We start from the raw sequence: 19,837 nt of genomic DNA, 5'->3' as shown, positions 1-19,837 counted from the left end.
TTCAGTGAATTTGCATACTGCCTTTATTGTCTAAGGATCAAGTTAAGGCTGGAAGGCTAGAGAATTTCTCTATGACTAACGGGAGCCAAAAAAGCAATCTTGGTCTTCCATACCTTTCCTGAAAGGTGGGAGTGATCTCACTATTTGTAAAGCCCAGCCCTTCTCCACCTGCAAGCTCATCTTCATACATTGGACCCAACCCTATTTTTCTCCCTATATAAAACCATCGCTGGCATCTCAGTCTCACACAATTCTTCTCCTCTCTGGTCCTCTTTGGCTTTAACTTTCTCTCTTCAGTCTTCTCATTTTTGAGCAAAACCAAGCTATCATGTCTTCTCAGTCTACAATCAGGATTCAAAGAAGTGGCCGTAGTGGCTTCAGTGCTAACTCTGCTATCACCCCTGGCATCAACCGGTCAGGCTTCAGCTCTGTGTCTGTGTGCCGTTCTGGGGGCAGTGGTGGCTTTGGAAGGTCTTGTGGCCTCTCTGGGGGAGCTGGTTTCGGCAGCCGAAGCCTTTACAACCTAGGGAGGTCTAAGAGGATCTCCATGGCAGGAAGCAGTTGTGGCCTCCAGAGTGGATACAGCGGGAGAGTGGGAGGTGGATTTGGTTTCGGCAGTGGAGTCGGTGGTGGCTTCGGATTTAGTAGTGGAGCTGGCTTCGGTGGTGGCTATGGAGGAGCTGGGTTTCCTGTCTGCCCCCCTGGTGGAATCCAAGAAGTCACTATCAACCAGAGTCTACTGACTCCCCTCAACCTGCAAATTGACCCCACCATCCAGAGGGTGAGGACTGAAGAGCGGGAACAGATCAAGACCCTCAACAACAAGTTTGCCTCCTTCATCGACAAGGTAAGACACTGAGATATACCCACCATTGGGTATTTTGGAGTCCCCTGAAAACCAGTTTATATCTCTTTGTACTTGCTTCCAAAGAGGGACTTGAGAATGGGAAACAAGAAACCCAAATTCTCTCTGCATTGGGAAGCTTGTCCAACTGATGGTTGCCTGGTGATTAACGAAAGGGATAACAACATGCCTAAATTGTTTAATTTCTTAGAAACTGTTTCTCTTCTCCATGAATGGAGAGAATTCTCAGCTGGCAGTAAATAACCCTATGGCATGTGAGAAGAACAAATTAAAATATGGGTTGTTCTTTCATTGCTGGAATGTGCAAAGGAGTCGTGAGAAATTTTTAATGTCAGCCAATAATATCTGAGCTCCATGGCACAGTGAGGCAGCATGGTAGAGAGAAAGTTCTTTCTACCCAATTGGGAGTCAGAGGACCAGAATTTGGGTCCCGGGTCTACTATTTACAACCTGTGGGAACTTAGGCAAAACACCCTTTCTGAGTCTCAGGATGTCCAGCTGTACAAGAAGTGAATTGCTCTGGTTGACCTCTAAGAATCCTTTTGTCTTATCCAAGGTTACAATTCTCTGATCCTATTATGGGAAGGCATAAACAAAACAAAAGATCTGTTCAGTTCACTCAAGAATCATCATGGTGGAAAGGTCAATGAATTCTTGGACACTTTAAAAACATAGAAAAGAATCGAAATAACTATTGCTTTCTATCAGAGACTTGAAAGTCTTCTTGTATAAGGGATTCCTGTATTGAGTGAGAGGTGTGACTAGCTGTCCTCTAAAGTCACTTTCAATATTAAGATTCTAGGACCCACTTTGTACTCTAGAGTGGATAAATTGTCTTCTTAAATTCAATTAGAGCTAAAAAAAAAAACTGCCCGAAGTGATGAGATAAGGGAGAGGCAGAAGAGGGTAGGTTTTATTTAAATCTGTTGATAGGGATGGTGATTGGGCAACTCCCACAGGAAAATTAGGGGTTTTCAGTATAATTTGAGCAGACAATTGCCATGGTCAAAACCTCTCTTCACAATATGACATCATAAGGATATGCTGCCCTGCTAGAATCTGGGGAAAGTTATGCAACTTCCTTCCACTGACTTCCACCAGCTCAGGCAATGCTTTATGGGACTAACTTTCTCTTCTGTTCTCCAGGTGCGATTTCTTGAACAACAAAACAAGGTTTTGGATACCAAATGGACACTGCTCCAGGAACAGGGCACAAAGACTGTGAAGCAAAATCTGGAACCATTGTTTGAGGCCTATATTAGCCAACTCAGGGCACAACTGGATAGAATCACACTTGAGAAAGGGTCTCTGGATAATGAGCTGAGAAACATGCAAGATCAAGTGGAGGACTTCAAGAACAAGTAAGTGAGAGGAGAATGGAAAAGACAAGAGTTAGATTAGCCAAGAGAAAAAGTGTGGGACTCAGTTCCCTGATGGATGAAGACCAGAAGAAATGGGGAAACACCTCGTGTCCAGTATTTAAAAGATTCATAGGGGAAGGAAATATCTCCCACTATTCCCTACTATCCCTAAAAGGACAAAATGGGGGGGGGGGAGGTAGGGTAGTAAAAGATGTCAGAGATCACAACTCTACCTCTTAGATTTCTTCACTTCTCCATATCAATGAAAGGAGATTCATGACCCACATGAGAATAGTCCATTTTGCAATCTTAGATTTCAGGCTGGTTCCCCCCTGTCCTATTGGCCATTGGTTCAAACATCTTTCCTTTCTGGTTCTATCCAGGTTCGAAGATGAAATCAACAAGCGCACAGCAGCAGAGAATGAATTTGTGACATTAAAGAAGGTGAGTTGATTGCTTCGAGGGGACAGGCTGCAGAAAAGGCAGCCTATGCCCAAGCAAAAATTCTGGGTGTGGTTATATGAGAAAGGATCCCTAATCAGCTGATTTCTTGTGTGTTTTTCCCCATCCAGGATGTCGATGCTGCCTACATCAATAAGGTTGACCTGCAAGCCAATGCAGACTCCCTCCAAGATCAAATCAACTTCTTGAAAGTCTTATATGAAGCAGTAAGAATTCTATCTTTGTTCTCAAAAAAGGGTTTTTTAAGGGACAAGTGCCAAAGGAAGCATGCTGAATATCTAATATGTAAAACTCAGATCCATTAGGTCATGAAATGTCTAATGAAGGTTTGGGCTAGGGAACATGTTGGAAGAATTCTCAGATTCCCTGGAAATGTGTCCTACTGACTAAAGATGGTGCAACTGATTGTCTCTGTCCTCTAGGAACTGTCCCAGATGCAGACCCACATCTCTGACACCTCTGTTGTTCTGTCCATGGATAACAACCGCTCTCTGGATCTGAACAGCATCATTGCTGAAGTCAAGGCTCAGTATGAAGATATTGCTAAGAGGAGCAGGGCTGAGGCTGAGTCCTGGTACCAAACCAAGGTGAGACAATGGGCAGTAAATGGGTTGTTTGTATCCCCCCTCCTAACATACCAGAGAGCTGAGGACAGGTTAGAGTCCTGCCCCATCTCTTTTATTTTTGCATTTGGGAAATAGAACATTGTGATTTGACAAGCCATTCCCCCTAACAGCTGGCTTATGAAGGATGAGTTAAATTGTCCTAGTGAGCATTTAGAGAGAATCTCCTGAAGAAAGACTGAGACAATTTGGGAAGCATTTCAGTGTGATACTGATGCTGTCTCTCTCTTTCTCTTCCTTTTTCTGTCCCATAAGTATGAAGAACTGCAGATCACAGCTGGCCGCCATGGGGATGACCTCCGCAACACCAAGCACGAGATTTCTGAAATAAACCGAATGATCCAGAGGCTGAGAGCCGAGATTGATAATGTCAAGAAGCAGGTAGGTTATAGTCATTTTTCTGGGCCAATGTTGCACTTCCTTTCTGGACATCATCATCACTGTTACCATCACAACTCAGTCCATGTAGCATGGTGGGAGCTACTTAGCTCTTTCCTCACAATTAATCTACCCATATGGCTTCCAGCAATTAATGAGCCTCTTTATTCTAAAGCCCTGTTTTTACTGTTCTGGACCCATCTCCCACCAGGTGCCATTCATTTCCACATTTGACATGGCTAGCACAGAACAGCATTATATTGGGGCTTGATGATCACAAGGGTTGGTGGTAGGGAGAAGGGCTTGGATTGATGAGTTCCAGCTTCTTTCCTCATTGTTTTGTGTCCAATAAGACTCCATCCTAGTGGAAAGGAAGAAAGAGTAAGATCTCCTTCTTTGTCCCTGCAGTGTGCTAACCTGCAGAATGCCATTGCTGAAGCTGAGCAGAAGGGTGAGATGGCCCTCAAGGATGCCAGGACCAAACTAGAAGAGTTGGAAGCTGCCCTGCAGAGGGCCAAGCAGGACTTGGCCCGCCAGCTGCGTGAGTACCAGGAGCTGATGAATGTCAAGCTGTCCCTGGACATTGAGATTGCCACCTACAGGACGCTTCTGGAAGGAGAGGAGAGCAGGTGAGTTCTTGCTCTCTGGAGTTTGTGTGCTGGGTTGCCTCACGCATCCAGGCACTGAGCAGAATCTGAGGAGCATTGAGCAATTTTTGAGAAAACACAGAGTGAACTGGTTACCCTATGGGTCACTGGGGAAACTTCTGGGATCATTCCACTTTGTCACAAGGTCACTCTTCTGAAATATAATCTTTTGTTTCCTCCCCACACAGACTGAGTGGAGAGGGTGTTGGACCAGTCAACATCTGTAAGTATCTTTTATGCTCTTCTTCCTTCTGTTTTCACTTCTCTGGAGCTTTCTGGCTTAGTGGGGTCTCAATGTATGTATGTATGTATGTATGTATGTGTGTGTGTGAGTGTATGTATATATATATATATATATATATGTGTGTGTGTGTGTGTGTGTGTATTTATTTATTTATTTTCACTCCTTCCACAGCCGTCGTGAGCTCCACAGTCTCCAGTGGGTATGGCAGCAGCAGCGGCAGCGGCGTTGGCGGTGGATTTGGTCTGGGTGGAGGAAGTGGTTATTCCTACGGTAGCAGCAGCGGCTATGGTGTGGGAGGAGGACTCACCGTTGGAGGTGGTTTCAGCTCTGGCAGTGGGAGAGGCACCCTGGGGGGCAGCAGCACCAGCGTAAAGTACACCACGACCACATCTTCCACTAAGAAGAGCTACAAGCACTAACATGTGTCTACCAGATTCTTGGCTCCACAATGTCTCAAGCCCTTGCTTCCTGTTCCTAACCCTTAGCATCGGGGCTGCTGTCCTTATGGCTGCTGAAGATGTTGGGGTTGATTTCTAGACACCTTCACCCAAACCTTTGTTCTTCTCTTGTACCCAGGGTTGGGTCCAAAATTATAAATGCCACATATTCACCAACTGGATTATATTCCCTGAGCATGAACTTCTAGTCATAAAATTGTTGAGAGTATCAATGAACAGGGTCCCACAAATTCTATCTGACCCTCCTGTCCAGCTATCAGAATATCCACCTATTGTCTTTAAGTTCCTAAATCAGAGACTTGGGAAAAATGCCCTAATGGTCTTTTTAAGAACAGACACTCACCTTGGGTCTGAAAGAAGCATCGTGTACTCGACCACCTTCAGCTAGTCATCTGGAGCTGTAGGTCTACTGAATCTCTATGTGCTAAAATGAAGTAATGCTGGTGTTTTCTTGCAGTGCCCCTGAAAGCAGAGATTATACAAACAGATAGAATACAGAAACTGTATCCCTGTGGCATGTTTCTTTGGTCCCTTCCATCTCTTATACTTGTCTAATAAAGCAGATTTATAATATATACTGATATTGTCTGGAGTTGCTTTTATGCCAGATCAGTGGCTGTCAAACTTTTTAATCCTCTAACCTTCCTGTCACTCAGAGAAGACTCTAGTCTGGGAATTCTGGTCTTTAAGGGTCCATGGACAGATTTCGGGGTGGGGGAGGGCATGAAATTATTTTATTTAAATACATTTATAACTGTGTTCAATGTAATTGGCTTCCAAAGTCATTCATTTAAAAATAATATTCTGAGGAGGGTTTGTTCACCAGTTTAAAAGGTTATGAACCCTTGCTCTAATCATCTACTCCATCAGAGTTGTTACTAGCATAGGGCTGGTGAGGCTTTGACATAGAGTTCTGACATATAGGAGACAGACTTCTACATTTAGGGAATGAACTTCCTTCCCAAGAGGAGACATCCAAGGAATGACTGCCCTCCCTTACAGTTTGCCTTGTATGGTGGGTATGTGACACCATGTAGAGCAACTGATGCCCCTCGCTGCCCCATTTCATATTACTGTGCCCATGGTGCCCAATTGCAAGTCACCTTCACTAAAACTGGAGGGAGGGATGATTCCATTGACTCCTCTAGCAAAGGACAGTACTTCCACCTTGCCTCCCTCCAACATCTGAGTGTCTTGCAACTAGAATTTTTTCTTTTTTTAGCTTTTTCCTGGAACTGTGATTTCACTGGGTAGAAAACTCCTAGTGAAGAAACCCTCTGTACCAGTGCTGATAGACACTTGTTCTGAAAATTATAGCCCTAGAGATTTAAACAGGGCAAGGAGGAGTTAAGTGAAATCTCTTATCATTCTTTCAAATCCTCACCCTCTTTCTCCTCTAAAGTCCTCTTCAACATGGAGTAGAGATTGCCACAAGATGTCATGTCTGGAAGGCACCTCAAAATTATCAATTCAAAATCCTAAGCCAGTATCAATTCCAATGCCAATTCCTATTTACATGGACAATAATCCCTTCCCTCTATAACATATCTGACAAGTAGTATTCAAGTCTTGGCTTAAAGACCTTCAAAATGGAGAAGCCAGTTAATATAGCACCATGGAAAAAAGATTGGGTTGGGAGTCAGAGAACCTGCATTTGAATTTCAGCTTTGCTATGTAGTATTCATGTGACTTTCAGTTTTCTTATCTGTAAAATGAGGGAGTTGGATTCTATGATCTCTAAGGTGCCATATAAGGTGTACATGTCTGATCCTATGACCTTTCAAGGCAGTTCATTCTGCTTTGGTATGGTTCTAAGCAGAAGTTGTTTCTTTTCCCCCTTACCTCAACCCTAAATATGCCTCTCTGAAATTCACTGATTTTTCCTGCTTCTGTCCTCTGGGACCAAAGAACAGTTCTCATTCACTCATGACAGATTTAAAAATATTTTAAAATTGTAAATATTTAAACTTAAACTTTGAATTTTAAATTCAAATATTTGAAGACCACCCTCACAGATCTACCACTTCCTAGCTATGTGATCTTGGCAGGTGACTTCCCCTGTCTGAAGCTCAATTTCCACATCTGCTTAAAAAAAGCAGTGTTCTATACTAGACAGAATTCTGGATATGAAGTCTTAAGCCTTGAATTTATTCTCTTCCGTTTACTAGCTATGACTTTGGGCAAATCACACATCTTTTTTTTATCTTCCAACTTTCCAACTCATTTTTTCTTTCTCCGAGGGAAAGTATTTCTAATTTACATCTGCTTTACCCCTGCCTTTAGTAACAAAACCAACTCTTAGGTAATTTTATAGGTGAAACTACCACCTAACAGCATTCTGATACCATGAAACTCAGATCTCCTACTCACATAATCAGGATCAGTCTTCAAGGACTAAAAGACAGAGAAGGATGGGGTCTGATCACCCTGATCCTATGTCTTGAAGTTTGCTGCCACAGCTACAAGTTTGTTCTTCTTCCCTTTGGCTTCTACCATCCTCCAGGAATGAATATAACAGAAGCTCACAGTTTCATACACAATTCTCTTTCCTGTTTTCCTTCATTTATTGAAATATTTGTGTTTGTTAATCTTTTTTATTTTATTTTTCAAATGATTTATTAACTTCTGATTTACATCATTCATTTCCACCAGATTTTGAGTTACAAATTTTCTCCCTGTTTTTCCCTTACCCACCACCCCAAAATAGCAGTCCCACAGGATATCCCCCTCCTCCAATCTGCTGTCTCCCATATTTTCTCCCATACCCCTTTCGACTTTTCCAGTGGATCTCTATGCCCCAGTGCCTATATATCTTATTTCCCAATTATATGTAAAATAGTATTAATAATATATATTTAAATATTTGATTTTAAAACTTTGAATTCCATATTCATTCCCTTCCTCCCTTGTCACCCACCCTTACTGGGAAGATAAGCAGTTCAGTATAGGTTGTACATGTATGGCTAATGCAAGACAATAACATAGTAGATATATTGTAAAAGACTGACTATATTTCCCTCCCTCCTATCCCACCTCCCACTTGTTCTATTCTCTACTTTGATCCCATCCCCTTTCAAAAGTGGGTGCTTCCAACTTCCCTCTCCCCCAGCCTGCCCTCCTTTCCATCATCCCCCCTCTCATCCCCATCCCCCCCTACTCTCCTGGAGAGTGAGATACCCTATTTAGTGTGTATTTAATTCCCTTCTCAAGCCAAATTCAATGGGAATAAGGTTGATCCTTTTCCCTTTTGCCTTCCTATTCTTCCCCTCCATTGTAACCATTTTCCCTTGCCTCTTCTATGTGAGATAGTTTACCCCATTCTGTCTCTCCCCATCTCCTCTCATTATATTCCTCTCTCACCTCTGAATTTCACCTTTTAAGTATCATCCCTTCCTGTTAAATTGGTCTTGTGCCCTCTATCTATGTATACCTGTAAGTATATATACACACATTCACATATGTATTCACATGTCCATATACCCTCATATATAGACATATATATATATATATATATATATATATATATATATATATTCCCTTCAACTACTGAGAAAAGTTTCATAAGTTACAATTATTGTTTTTCCATGTAGGAATGTTAATAGTTCAACTTTGATAAGTTCCTTATTTTTTCTTTTCCCTGTTTACCTTCTAATGCTTCTCTTACTTCTTGTATCTGAATGTCAAATTTTCTACTCAACTCTGGTTTTTTCAGCAAGAATGCTTGAAAGTCCTCTATTCCACTGAATGACCATATTTTCCCCTGAAATATGATACTCAGTTTTGCTGGGTAGGTGACTCTTGGTTTTAATCCCAGCTCGTTTGACCTCCAGAATATCATATTCCAAGCCCTTTGATCCCTCAGTGTAGAAGCTACCAGATCCTGGGTTGTCCAGATTGCGTTTCCACAATATTCAAATTGTTTCTTCCTGGCTGCTTGTAATATTCTTCCTTAATCTGGGAATTCCAGAACTTGGCTCTAATATTCCTAGGAGTTTTCTTTTTGGGATCTTTGTCAGGAGGTAATCGGTGGATTCTTTCAACCTCTATTTTGCCCTCTGGTTCTAAAACATCAGGGCAGTTTTCTTGGAGAACTTCCTGGAGGATGATTTCTAGGTTCTTATTTGATCATGGCTTTCAGGTAGTCCAATAATTTTTAAATTATCTCTCCTGGATCTATTTTCTAGGTCAGATGTTTTTCCCATGAGATATTTCACATTGCCTTCTATTTTTTCATTTGTTTGGATCTGTTTAACAGCATCTTGATTTCTCATAAAGTCATTAGCTTCCATTTGCTCCAATCTAATTCTGAAGCAATGATTCTCCTCATTGAGCTTTTGAGATTCTTTTTCCATCTGGAAAATTTGTCTTTTTAAGGCATTCTTCTCCTCATTGCCTTTTTGAGCCTCTTTTGCCATTTGAGTTAGTCTATTTTTTAAGGCATTATTTTGCTCAGTCAGGCTGTTGACTCTCATTTCATAATTTTCTTGCATTGTTCTCATTTCTCTTCCCAATTTTTCCTCCACTTCTCTTATCTGCTTCTTAAGGTCCTCTATGGCCTGTAACCAGCTCGTCCTTTCCTTTGGTTCAGGAGTTCTGACTTCACTGTCTTCCTCCTATTCCATGGGTTGCTCCTTTTAGTCCCCAAAATAGGAGTCTAATGTTGGACCCTTCTGTGTGCTTTGTTTCCTTTGCCTGGTCATGTAGCCCCTCAGTCACTTGACCCCTGGGCTTTTTGCCACAGTAGGACTCTGCCACCAGACAGGGGAGCTTTCGCCCAATTGTAGGGTTTTCTCAGCTGCCGGAGGTATTAGATTGTTGCCCTCTCTGAGGTCTCCACATGCTCTGGCAAGCTGGACACATACCCCAGGACCTCCAACCTAGACTGTAATCCAGATCCAAGAAGGTTAAAGCAAGAGTGATTATTACCCCTCAGACTGGTGCTTGGTCCCCTACACTCTGCAGGCCAGGAGTTGAAGCTGCCACATGGTGCTGGCTGGCTGTGCTGGCGTTTCAGCAGCTTCTTGCCCCAGGGGCAAAAGCCACACACTTCCACTTACTGGGTTCCAAAGTCCAGACTGCACTGACTTCTCACTTTGTCCTTCGCATCTATGTGTTGATAAATCTGGAAACGGCCACAGCTGCTGCTGATCTGGAGTCCCTCTGCCCACCCTGGGGCTAAAGCCTTGGCGTGGGGCTGGGCTCGGCTACCAGAGCGCTGCGCTGGCCGATTCCTGCCGGCCTGCTGGGCTGTCATCAGCGGGAGGTTAGCTTCTCTGTGTCATTTTGTGGGTTCTGCAGCTCCAAAGTTTGTTTAGAGTCCCCTTTTTACATGGATTGGGGAAGATGGAAACCAGAGCAGTGAGGAGGTCCTGCTTCTACTCCATCATCTTGACTCTGCCCCGTTTGTTAATCTTTAAGTTACTAAAAAAGAAAATTTAAGGATGAAAAATTCTAAAGTTGAATTCCCAGGGGATTCTGGTCAATTCCCTACATTTGGAATCTATGGGTGTGTTTCAGTTTAACTCCCATCTTACAGGGAGTTGTGGATGAGAAATAGACTTAGATTTAAAAGATAGTGATAAAATGGAAAGAGTTCTCCAGCTGGACTTGGCAACAGAAGACCTGGGTAGATTTCGTGACTGCTAAAGGTCTCTTCCAGCTTTAAATCCAAGAATCCAATGACTGCCTCCATCTAGTTTTAGTTGCAGTCACTGATGTGGAGGAGAAAAGTCTGAGCTGAATTTTCCTCAACCTCTTCCTTCCTTAGTTTGCCCTCTTGTGGAGCTTTCAGTGCAGAGGGACGCCAAAAGTTAGGAACTTGGACAGAGAGTATATAACCTAACAGGATCATCTGCCTTGAGTCAGGTAGAGTTGACTATAATGTCAATGGTGATGTCATTACCCTCCTTGAGCAAGTACAGTTAGCAATTTCTATTTTCATTGGATACTCAACAACAGCTTATGAAGTGTCTTATGAAATGTTTTTAAGGCACTGTGTTGTAATTTGTGGCAAAGGGGTTTTGGCCACAGGAAAAGAAAGATAAGTCAGTAGAGTTCGGCACATAAGTCAAAACAGTGTGGCATAGTCTCCTCTCTATAGATCAGTGCTGCTTCTGGTAAATCCTACTTAATTCTCTACTTCTATATGGAGCCTTTCCTGACTCTCCTTTTCAGCTCTACACTCCTCACTTCAGCTTCTTTCCATTTCTTAGGGACCTTCACTTAGTCCCCAAGATGGAAATCTGACTGAGTTTGGCATGTGTACACACGAGCTCCAAAAGGACATAATTTTAAAATCCAGACAATAGTTTTGAAACCTTTTTCAATCATTCAAATGATTTTATTCAGAGAGTTAATAAGTACTTCTCAACGCATCCTGAAAGTCACTTGGTCAGCAACATAGTCTAAGGCTTCCTGTGTGTAGAGTCCTGTCCTGAACAATAGGGGGAGATCCAGGAGGTGCTAAGTACTCAACAAATACACATTAAATTGGGTCTAGTTAACAGTCTCTGCCTTTGGAAGGTACTCCATTTGATGAAGAAGATAAAATACTCAGCTTATGATTCAGAACAAGTGCAAAAGCATGGAAAATTCTAAGTCCAACTGGAAAAAGAGTTAATGAAAGAATTCAGGATGAATGGAAGAACCAGTGGCAATCAAAGTTGGGTGGAGTTAAGCAAGAAACCCAACCTTGAAGAAAAGATGGAAATTTTGAGCCAGTTTTTAGTGGAACAGCTCCTTTCCTCTCTTTTCCTCCCTTCTCCTCTCCTCTGCTTTGTTCTGCTCTGGTTTGATCTCCTCTCCTCTAATACAGCCCTGTCCTACCATTCAAATCAAGTTGACATTGAGATAGGATCATCATTTGCTTTACCCTTTTTCAGTTTTATTCTTGCTAGGGAATTTATTCACACCCCTGTTAAAGTGAAAGCCTGATAAATAGGCCTGGAATTTTGGACTTCTTAAATCAGTTAATTGGGTACTTTTTCAACCGAGGCAACAAAGTGACCAACCCAGAAAGAACCAGTTTAGATCTTCTTATCTCAGGAACTAAAGGAAGTATCCTCCCACCTGACCTCTCTACTGACTGCCTTACAGATACTTCAAGCTGGGAAGTTTTTCTTATTTTCTAATCTGAATTCCTCCTAAGGAAGATAAATCACTTCCCTGGTAGAAATGAAGAAGTTAAAAGCTCAGGTTAGCCTTTTATAGACTTGGAGGTACTTATTCATTGATTGTCCCCTGACTTTCATCATCACTCCCTCCCACATCCAGCCTTCTCTAAATCTCCTTAATCTAATTCTTTACACATTTGCTCATGGTGCCTCTTTCTCAACCCTTTCGTCATTTTCTCTTGCTTCTGGATCTCCTCCAAATTTTCTGAGCCTTGCTTAACAAAACTCATGATCAAGGGTAGAAGAGAAAAGGACTTCTAAACATTTCCTTTAAAAGGGACTTTCCTTTGAACATATCTCAAGATAATCAGGAGATTCCCCAAAGGAAGAGCAGGACTAATAACTCTCAGGCAGAACATGTAAACTTAGGATGTTTGACACTTTTTTCTTCAAGATCAGAAGGAAGAACGATATTCTATCCCTCCATATACCCTCTTCAGACCCTACCTTGCTGTTTGTAGAGAAGATTGCATCACGATCTGGAGACACATTTTGTTTTAAGCAATGTGTGTTACTAGAGACTGCATTCACTGACTTCTAAGATCTTTCTCCACCTTTTCTGAGAGTCTATGATATTTTTTCCTGCTTTTTGGAGGGGGGAAGGCAGGGCAATTGGGGCTTAGTGACTTGCCCAAGGTCACATGGCTAGTAAGTGTTAAGTGATGAGGTCGAATTTAAACTCAGATCCTCTGGACACCAGGGCTGGTGCTCTCTCTATTCACTGCACCACCTGGCTGCCCCAAGTCTATGATTTTTGCCTGCTCTGTAAAAATGTTTATAAATCAACCCATTCTTTAAATGCACTAGAAGAGTTGGCTAAGTAGGGAAATTCTTGGGCTAGTCCTTTTGTAAAATGAAGAATCAGACTCTAATTTATAACTGAAGTTTAAGATAATTCAACAAATCATTAAGCACCTATTCTGTATAGGGTACTGAGCTAGCTAAGGAGATACAAAAGCAAACCAACATCAGCTATTTAAAGGGGTTTCGATGTGTTAATTTCGATAAAACAGGACACAGATTTTTTTTTCCCTTTTTTGAGGGGAGAAGGCAGGGTAATTGGGCTTGTGACTTGCCCAAGGTCACACAGCTATTAAGTGCCTGAGGCTGGATTTGAACTCAGGTCCTCCTGACTCCAGGGCTGGTGCTCTATTCACTGAGCCACTTAGCTGCCTGACATGGATGTTTTCAAACCCTGCCCAGGGATTTCTTTTGCGATCCTGTGTCTTGCTAGTAAAAATACTCTCAGCTTTCCCCATGTTACCATCATCTTTGTCATTGTCATTGCCTTGTTCATTGTCAGATGGTCTTGGTTGTCATCATCACCATCATCACCATCTTTACCCAGACTTGTTGATGCTACTCTGGTTTGTGGCTTTGAATTAGATTTGTTCTAGAGCAAGGGAACCAGAGCTTCCTCAAACTGCAGCCTTGTCTGATATACAACAACACCAGGAAAGTGGAAAAACTCAGCCACGCTTGATATTCAGTCCCCAGGAGAGTCAACATTCAGACACTGCTTAGAAACACTCAAATGAGGTCATTTTTTACTTTTCTTCTGACTCTTTCTTTTGTGGGCACAACTTTGCCTGGTCAATATGGATGAAGGATTCAATGAACAAACAGGTCTTGATTTTCCACTTTGAGGATTATCTGGTGCAAATGCAACAATCCAGGTCAGCTCCCTCCTATCCTGGCATTGCATCTAGAATACCTCTCCTTGCTATGTAAAAATAAGAGAGCACTTTTAGAACCTAAAAAAAATCACATCGCACAAAAAAACAAAATGAAATAAGACACTGGGTTCTTTGTATTGAGTGGCCTGGCTTCTCATCTTGACTCTGCTAATGTATTAGCTCTATGTCCCTTAAGGGGGCAAGTCTCTTAACTTTTGGACCCAAATGTCCTCCTATGTCAAAGAAGAGAATTTAGCTTAAGTCCTGAGAGGTTCCTTTTAGCTCCAAATCCATGATGCAATACTGTGCTCTCTCCCTTTTCCAGTTGCCCACATCTTAGTGATCAAATATAATTAATTAAATATTTAATATTAATAATATTTAATAACAACAATAATAAAATAGAATCAATACAATTCAGTTGTTTTCTAATTGTTTCAAGTATGGACCTTATGTTTGCCTCCAGAGTTATTTAGCATCTTGAGAGTCAAGGACTGTGGCAAATAATCCCTTTGTGGTTCCTATGGCATCTAGCATAGATTAGTCACTAAGCATTCAAATATTCATATGAATGTATTACTTCATTTGCATGTTCCCTTCCATATATACCAGCTCATCCTGCACAAAGAGGTCCATCCAATGTGCTGCAGGTCTTACTCAATTTCTTCTGATATTGAGAAGGAAGAGGAAGGGAACAAACATTTATTAAGTACCTACTATATACCAGGGACTGAGCTAAGTGCTTTACAGATATAAGATCTTTCCTCAATCCTCATCTATAATGACCTCTCTGTAACCTTGTCACTATTGCTCACTCTCTCCTTGATAGTCTCTTCCATCTGAGTTTGGGGACACTACCCTCTCCTGGTTCTCTTCCTACCTATATGGTCACCCTGTAGTCTCCTTTTCTGAATCTTTAGGCCATAACCTAACCATGGTTAGCCCACAGGGCTCTGTCCAGAGCCCTTTTCTCTTCTCCCACTATATATTATTTCTCGTGGTGATTTAAGCTTTGTTTCCCCATGATTTTGGTATCTTCCACTCCTTTGAATACCCTATATTCACATTTCTCTTGGTATCCTCACAACCATGGCACATCTTGCATAGATGCTGAGAAGATTAAGTTGATTCTGTATCATTTTTTATTGATTCTATTAAAGTTAATTGATTTTGTCCTGTAACTACCCAAGTCATGGTTCTTTGTCCCTGAATTTAGTTTAGAAATTCAGTTGGTCTATAATGAATTAAGTTTAGAAATTCAGTTATCTTGCTAATCTCTGTTCTATTCTTGCCTCAGGGAAATCTGCTATCCTTGGGAAATGGAGCTGGACACCAGGGAGTCTGGTCTAATATCATTTTTTTTTCTTTTTGGAGGGGAGAAGTCAGGACAGTTAGGGTTAAGTGACTTGCCCAAGGTCACACAACTAGTAAGTGTTAAGTGTCTGAGGCTGAATTTAAACTCAAGTCCTCCTTGGCTCCAGGGCTGGTGCTTTATTCACTGCACCACCTAACTAACTGCCCCTGGCCTAAAATCTTTACACCACTAACCTACTCTTTAAGGATGCCTGATTTGCTGTCCAAAGAAGGCTGGTTCACTATCCTTGCAAATGAACTCAAACAATGAATAATGCCTAGTCACAGGAATGAAGTAGGGGACTATTTCTAGCTTCTCATTCTTAACTTCCAACCAACCATATTGTTTCCCATGCCTCAGCTGTGTAACCAATCATATTATCTTCAGCTCTACAATATCACTGACTCTAAAACCAATTGTATTATTTCCTCACCTACCCTATTCTGTTCTTTGTTCTAATCTTATAAAAATAAACGGAGTCCCCATTATTTTTGGCTAACTGAGACAGTCTAAGACCCATCTTATTGGCAGGTTCATGACCTATTCATAAAATGTTACCTTGCTCAGAGAAAATGAGCCTCAGACTACCTTTGTTGAATTTTACTCCCAACAATGTTCTTTATGTACACCTGGTATCATCTAACTCCTTCTCTCACCTTTGTTCTCTTTGGTGCCATTTATGGTTCCTCTATGGCACATTTGAATTTGTGACATTCAAGTCTAAGAGTATTAACTGTCCTGCTCTTCCTGTGAAAGTAGTTGGCAGCTAAAAACAGTTTCTTCTCTTTGTCATACTCCTTTGACTTTTTTAATCTTTAAATGTCCTTGGGATTTTCTTAGTTGGATCTCTTACCAAACTTTTTTAAACTAACCTTTTGCAGCTCCCCCTTGTTTGGGGGGCGGGGGCCAATACTCCTCATTATCTTCTATCCTCAAGAACTACTGCTGTAACAGGTTTCAGTCATCTGGAAGAGACTCTAAAATTAAGGACACAAGTAGAGTACTTGACTTTGGCAATAATTCTGGATCTCGTTTTCATTAGTGACTGGGATAAAGGAAGAACGAATGATAAATGATTAGATGGTTCTGAGGCACGGAGTAGGAGAGCATATAGAACTCACAGTGGATCACCTCAGTTTTCTTGGGAAAATGCAAGGTAATAGCCACTGATGAGAGGGAAAAGGGTAAGATTTGAAGAAAGATTGTGGTAGATGGAGCACTTCCTGAATTCTGGGACAGCTTGAGTAAAAGAAAAGTATGTATGGAGAAAAAAGAAAGTATGGCGTAGTCATGGAAAGAAGAGGAGTTAGGCAAAAAATAAATTGTCTAGAATGGAAAGCAGATTTGGGAAGAGCCAAGACAAGATCTAATAGATGGATTGGGCTAATTGATAGGTGATTTTAGGAAAAGAAGGATCCCCCCCCAATCCCAGAAAGCTATGGGGCATTTTCCTAGTAGTTGGTGGGATTGCTTTCCCTTTGTGTACTTTTCCATGGGGAGATTGGAGGTGTGCCCTTAGATACACTGCTCAATGGTGGGTCACCATGTTCATTTTTCTATCTTTTTGGAGGCATTCATTCCATCTGGTTTGAAGCCCCACAGCAGAAATATTTATATGAACTGAAGATAAAGGCTGGGGCAGAGGACCAACTTTTGGTATAGTGGCCACAGTTCTGGCTGGACCTGGAATCAGGAAGAATTGGGCAAATTCCTTAACCTTTCTGAACCTCAATTCTCTTATCTGTAAAATAAAAATAAACCTGTAAGTACCTGTCTCAGGACTAAGGTGAGGCAAAAATGAGATGTGTGTAAATAATTTTTTAAACTTTATGTTCTGTCTAAACGACAGTTATTACTAGAGAGTCAAGGAGATAAGGTACAGGCGTTGTCAGAGCTCATGAAATACTGCCTGAGAAAGTCCCGCAGCCAACCATGGGGGTGAGAATACCTCTCTGAGTGGTGATTTTTTCACACAGTAACACACAGCCCAGCCCCCAGAGACAGCTAACTCTCCCTAGATGATAACAAGCTAATAGGATGGTGTCAGCAGCTTCCCCGGGCTATGGCAGTATTGCCCAGCCCACCCAACCAGAACCATCTGCAAGCTGTTGCTGCTACATGTCTGCATTTACCATGCAGAGATTTCTAGGGATTATGCTATAGCTCATAACAGACAGCCTCTCCATCTCCACCCAGGGGATAAGCCCAGAGAAAAAGCTTCCCACTTGTCCCCAAAAGAGGAGACTCCTCTTTTCTCTCAACATGCTCCCAGCCTGACTGCTTCTTCCCAGAAAGCCTTGAAGCACCCCGAGTCTTGGGATCAACAGAAAGATTAAGCTGAGTGGGCAGGATATGCTTGCTATGCCTTTGAATTCTTTCTTGCCTAAATCCAACTCTTTCCATTTGTGATGTAATGCAGAGGATGTCAAAGTAATTTCCTTCAATTTTCTGTCTTTACACAGAGCACCAGTGAGGCCACATAAGCGAAGGAGAATTTCTCTGACTCCACCTTTCCTTAGCATTTAGTATCTCTGCAGACATTGTCAGACCATCTGAGTATTTGGAAGATATTTTCTCTGTGCACGTATGTGTACCTGTGCTCTTTCTCTACAACTGGATTGTAAACTCCCTAGAAGCAAGGACCAGCTCCTATTATTTTGTATCCCCTGACCCCCCCCCAAAAAAAACCCACCTGATTCAAAGCTCTGACTACAAGGAATATTATTAATAGTCCTGAAAGCTGATATAAAAAGATACTTGGTCTGTAGGATTGTCTCACTGCTCAGCACATCTGAGTATTCTGGAAAATGTTTGGCTAAACTAGGATAATGACCCCATAACAAATTCAATTCAATTCAATAAACAGGGCTTAATAACCGTGTGTAAGACATTGTGCACTGGGTAAAAAATAAAGACAAAAACAAAATGGTTCCTGTCCTGAAGGAGCTTACACTCTATAGGAAAAGGCAGGGAAACTTTTCATGTTGGAAGGACACATTAATATTTAGCTTTAATCAAATAAAATAAAAAACAAAATATGAAAAAAATGCATTGATAAAAATAAAAGGGCTTTTTTTCTGTAAAAATTGTATTCAGTCAAAAGGCCGCACTGAAGGACCTAGAAGACCATGTGGCCTTAAGGCTGCAAGTTGCACAACCTGGGACAGGGGTTCTTAACTTGGAAACTTACAATGAATATAAAATAGGAGCAAAAATATATTAATATAATATATAAATATATTTTATCAATAATAAAATATAAATATGAACAAAATGTATTAATAAAAATAAAAGTATTTGTTCTGTAAAATTTGGATTCAGTCAAAAGGCTGCACCAAAGGACCTAGAAGGTCACATGTGGCCTTAAGGTTGCAAGTTTCACACCCATGGGACAGGGGTTCTTCACTTGGGACCTTACCATAACCTTTTTCTCCCCTGCAACTTGGTCTCCAAGGCTATGTCACCAGGGCTTACAGGCCCAGTCACAATGTTGATCAACAGGGAAGCTTTTACCCACTTTGTTCCAGCCTGGGTTGGATTGCCTCTCTCTAGGCTGCCAGAGGGCCCTGTGCTCCTGGGATCTCCTTCTGCTTTATGGGATGATACTCCATCATGATGATCTTCTGACCTTGAGAACAAATGTTCTAACAAATCAGTCATCTGGAAGGTGCTAAAATCAAGGATACAAGTGGAGTTATTTAGTCACTTCAATCATGTCTAACTCTTCCTGAATCTCAATTTGGGATTTTCTTGGAGAAGATACTGGAGTGGTTTGCCATTTCTTTTTCTGGATTATTTTACAGTTGATGAAACTTAGGCAAACAGGGTTAAGTGACTTGCCCAGGGTCACACAGCTAGGAAACATCTAAACCTGGATTTGAACTCAGGTATTCCTGACTCCAGGCCCAGTACTCTGTCCACCTTGCCACCTCACTGCCCTGGTATAAATGTTAGTTATTATTGTTACTCGGTTGTTTCAGACATGTCTGACTCTCTGTGAACCCATTTTGGGATTTTCCTGGCAAAGAATTGGAGTGGTTTGTCATTTTCTTTTCTAGACCATTTTGCAGATGAAGAACTGAGGCAAACAGGGTTAAGTGACTTGCCCAAGGTCACACACTAGTAAGTGACTGAGGCTAGATTTTAACTCGGGGAGTTGTCTTCCTGAGTCCAGGACTGGTGCTCTATTTACTGCACCACCTTTGCCTCTGCAAATAAATAGAGTAGCCCATTCTTTCTCATCTAAAGACAACTCTACACATGCCAAACTTAGTGTGAACATTCGATTGGCTGTAGACTCTAGAACCCAAGCCATCCAGCAGCCTCAGCCTCCCCCAGAAATAGGAATTACATGTAGGAATCAACAGGAATTACGCCATCATACCCAGAAGGTGACAACTTTTAAAAATTCTAATAACTGTATTTCAAAGAGAATGATTTACTTTGTAATCTTATGCATTTTATTTTATGCATTTAAAAACATTACTTTGAGAAGAGATCTGTTCCACCAGCCTGCCAACGGGGTCCAGGACACAGAAAAGGTTAAGAACCCCTGCTGTCAGAGGATATACCATGACTGACCAGAGATCAGTAAATA

At 41.6% G+C, this 19,837-nt stretch overlaps 1 protein-coding gene across 1 annotated transcript; it reads left to right on the top strand.

The window, feature by feature from the left end:
- The first annotated feature begins 209 nt into the window (after nt 1-209).
- LOC138171616 (keratin, type II cytoskeletal 6A-like) lies at nt 210-5,613 on the top strand. Its single transcript, XM_069101152.1, has 9 exons — nt 210-847; nt 2,012-2,226; nt 2,610-2,670; nt 2,799-2,894; nt 3,111-3,275; nt 3,567-3,692; nt 4,098-4,318; nt 4,525-4,559; nt 4,752-5,613. The coding sequence occupies exons 1-9, from the start codon at nt 329-331 to the stop codon at nt 4,997-4,999; spliced, it is 1,686 nt and encodes a 561-aa protein (XP_068957253.1). The 5' UTR covers nt 210-328; the 3' UTR covers nt 5,000-5,613.
- The last annotated feature ends 14,224 nt before the right edge of the window (nt 5,614-19,837 follow it).

Source organism: Petaurus breviceps, unplaced genomic scaffold (genome assembly GCF_028583685.1).
Source record: "Petaurus breviceps papuanus isolate PSGF00001 unplaced genomic scaffold, PetGlider_PUasm1.0 454, whole genome shotgun sequence".
In the NCBI taxonomy this organism is placed as follows: Eukaryota; Metazoa; Chordata; class Mammalia; order Diprotodontia; family Petauridae; genus Petaurus; species Petaurus breviceps.
The sequence above is the reverse complement of the archived record's forward strand: the minus strand, read 5'-3'. Positions and strand labels throughout refer to the sequence as shown.

Excerpts from the sequence above, each read along its gene's own strand:
- LOC138171616 (XM_069101152.1), top strand. The coding sequence starts at position 329 with ATGTCTTCTCAGTCTACAATCAGGATTCAAAGAAGTGGCCGTAGTGGC. Across the intron at positions 848-2,011 it reads TTGCCTCCTTCATCGACAAG|GTGCGATTTCTTGAACAACA; the intron begins GTAAGACACTGA and ends TCTGTTCTCCAG. Across the intron at positions 2,671-2,798 it reads AATTTGTGACATTAAAGAAG|GATGTCGATGCTGCCTACAT; the intron begins GTGAGTTGATTG and ends TTCCCCATCCAG.